Source organism: Chaetura pelagica, unplaced genomic scaffold (genome assembly GCF_000747805.2).
Source record: "Chaetura pelagica isolate M959 unplaced genomic scaffold, ChaPel_1.0 scaffold2290, whole genome shotgun sequence".
NCBI classification, from domain to species: domain Eukaryota; kingdom Metazoa; phylum Chordata; class Aves; order Apodiformes; family Apodidae; genus Chaetura; species Chaetura pelagica.
The window spans coordinates 11,883-14,079 of record NW_009951786.1 but is presented as its reverse complement, the minus strand read 5'-3'; the positions used below and the strand labels follow the sequence as shown (position 1 = coordinate 14,079).

General features: G+C 61.3%; 1 protein-coding gene across 1 annotated transcript in view; it reads right to left on the bottom strand.

The window, feature by feature from the left end:
- The window catches only part of RNF121 (ring finger protein 121), a gene marked incomplete at its 5' end in the record, with an annotated part of 10,551 nt that overhangs the window by 675 nt on the left and 7,679 nt on the right, over positions 1–2,197 (bottom strand). Inside the window, one exon of the mRNA XM_009996630.1 lies at positions 395–496. Within this exon, the coding sequence (XP_009994932.1) occupies positions 395–496 (102 nt within the window). The remainder of the gene's footprint in view (positions 1–394; positions 497–2,197) is intronic.

The window sequence follows — 2,197 nt, the reverse complement described above, 5'->3', positions numbered from 1 at the left end:
GCCTGAAGGGGCTCCAGGAAAGCTGGGGAGGGGCTTGGGACAAGGGCAGGGAGGGATGGGAGCAGGGGGAAGGGTTTCCAGCTGGCAGAGGGAGCTGGAGCTGAGATGGGAGGGAGAAATTCTGGGCTGTGAGGGTGGGGAGAGCCTGGCCCAGGTTGCCCAGGGAAGCTGTGGCTGCCCCATCCCTGGGGGTGTTGAAGGGCAGGTTGGATGGGGCTTGGAGCAGCCTGGGCTGCTGGGAGGTGTCCCTGCCCATGCAGGGGTGGGACTGGGTGGGATTTGAGGTCCCTTCCCACCAAACCAAAAAGTGGCTGATTCTGGGCTCACCAGCAGGGCTGGCAGTGTCCAAGGGAGCAGCCCCGGGCTCAGGCAGCTCCCCCAGGAGAAAGGATACGGGTTACTGAACATCCTCTTGAGATCCACCTTCTCTTTGCAGTAGGGACACGTCTGCTTCTTGCCAACGATGCACCAGCCACGGATGCAGAACTCGTGGAATCTGGGGAGCAGCAAGTTAAGGGGAACGTGGGCTGGATAGGGGGAGGGGGGAAGGAGTGAGCATTGGGGGGCTCACCACTGAGCTTCAGAAAGTCATGGAGCAGCACAGGGGAGGAGACACAGTCACCACGTGCATGGACAGTGCCCAACCATGGCCTGTTCCCAGAGAGGGGAAACTTCTGAGGTGGTGGGACAGAGGCTGAGACCATCAGTGGGACACGGACCCATCAGCCACGGTGCCAGGTGAGACCAAGATGGGCTGCAGGAAAACTCCTTCATCCCTGTGCTGGGGACTGGGGAGGGGGCACCTGGAGTCCTGGGGTCAGCCCTGGGGCCCCTCAGGACAAGAAGGACATGGAGGGGCTGGAGCGTGTCCAGGGAAGGGCCCCGGAGCTGGGGAAGGGGCTGGAGCAGGAGGAGAAGGGGCTGGAGAACTTGTGAGGAGCAGCTGAGGGAGCTGGGGGTGTCCAGCCTGGAGCAAAGGAGGCTGAGGGGAGACCTGCTGGCTCTGCAGCTGCTGAGAGGAGGTTGGAGCCAGGGGGGTCGGGCTCTGCTCCCCAGGAACAAGCGACAGGACAAGAGGGAACGGCCTCAAGTTGTGCCAGGGGAGGTTGAGGTTGGATCTGGGGAACAATTTCTCCCTGGCAAGGGTTGTCAGGGCCTGGCCCAGGCTGCCCAGGGCAGGGGGGGAGTCCCCATCCCTGGGGGGGTTTCCAAGCCCTGGAGATGGTGCTGAGGGACACGGGGCAGGGGTGGCCTGGGCAGGGCTGGGGAAGGGTTGGGCTAGAGGACCTTAAAGGCCTTTTCCAAAACTCTATGATTCTGTGACCCCAGGGATGTCTCTGGCTCAAAGACAGGAGCTTGGGAAGGTTCCCCCAGCTCTGCCACCCACCCCAGACCAGGCTCCTGCAAAGGCCCCTCTGGGACTAACATCAGATTTTAGGGATTTCTTACAGCTCCCCCCTGCTCCACCAGCCCCAACCCCCCCGGGCTGCCAAGGGGGGCACCAGGCAGGGTCTGGGGGGAGTTTCTTGGGTCCCATCCAGCCTGAATCCTGCCCAAGAATTTCTAGCATGGAAATAGAGCCTGGTCTGTGTCATCTTTCCTTCCCCTGCGGGAAGGAAAGGCTGGAAACCCCCGGATGGGACAATTTCAGCAGAACTTTGGAAATCCCCTCCCTGGCACTAAACAATCAGTTGTTTCAACACCAGCAGCTGAGAGGGCAGGGAGGGGCAGTTCCTGGGCAGGGAGGAGCAGTTCCCAGTGACCAGAAACCCCCTGGGAGGCACCACAGGAGCTCTGGGGAAGGAAGGTGCTGGAGCCCAAGTGGTGGCACTGAGGGTTGTTTCCTGCTGCTGAAGACAATGGGGTTTCCCTTTGGTTTCTCCTGGCTCAGCTGCACCAGTGGGACAATCTGGAGCAGGGACATGTCACAGCCCTACCTGGCACCCCTGGAACTGGGGGATCTGGCAAAGGCAACTGGGATGGGAACAGGGGGAGAGGGGAACAGCCCCAGGCAGGAAGAGGTTTTGGGGACTGACAAGACTTGGTGTCTTCTCAGACCAAGCCACAGAATCCCAGTATCATCAGGGTTGGAAGGCACCTCTGGAGATCCCCCATCCAACCCCCCAGAGCAGGATCCCTCCAGCAGGTCCCACAGGAACCTCCAGAGGGGCTGGGATGTCTCCAGAGAAGGAGCCTC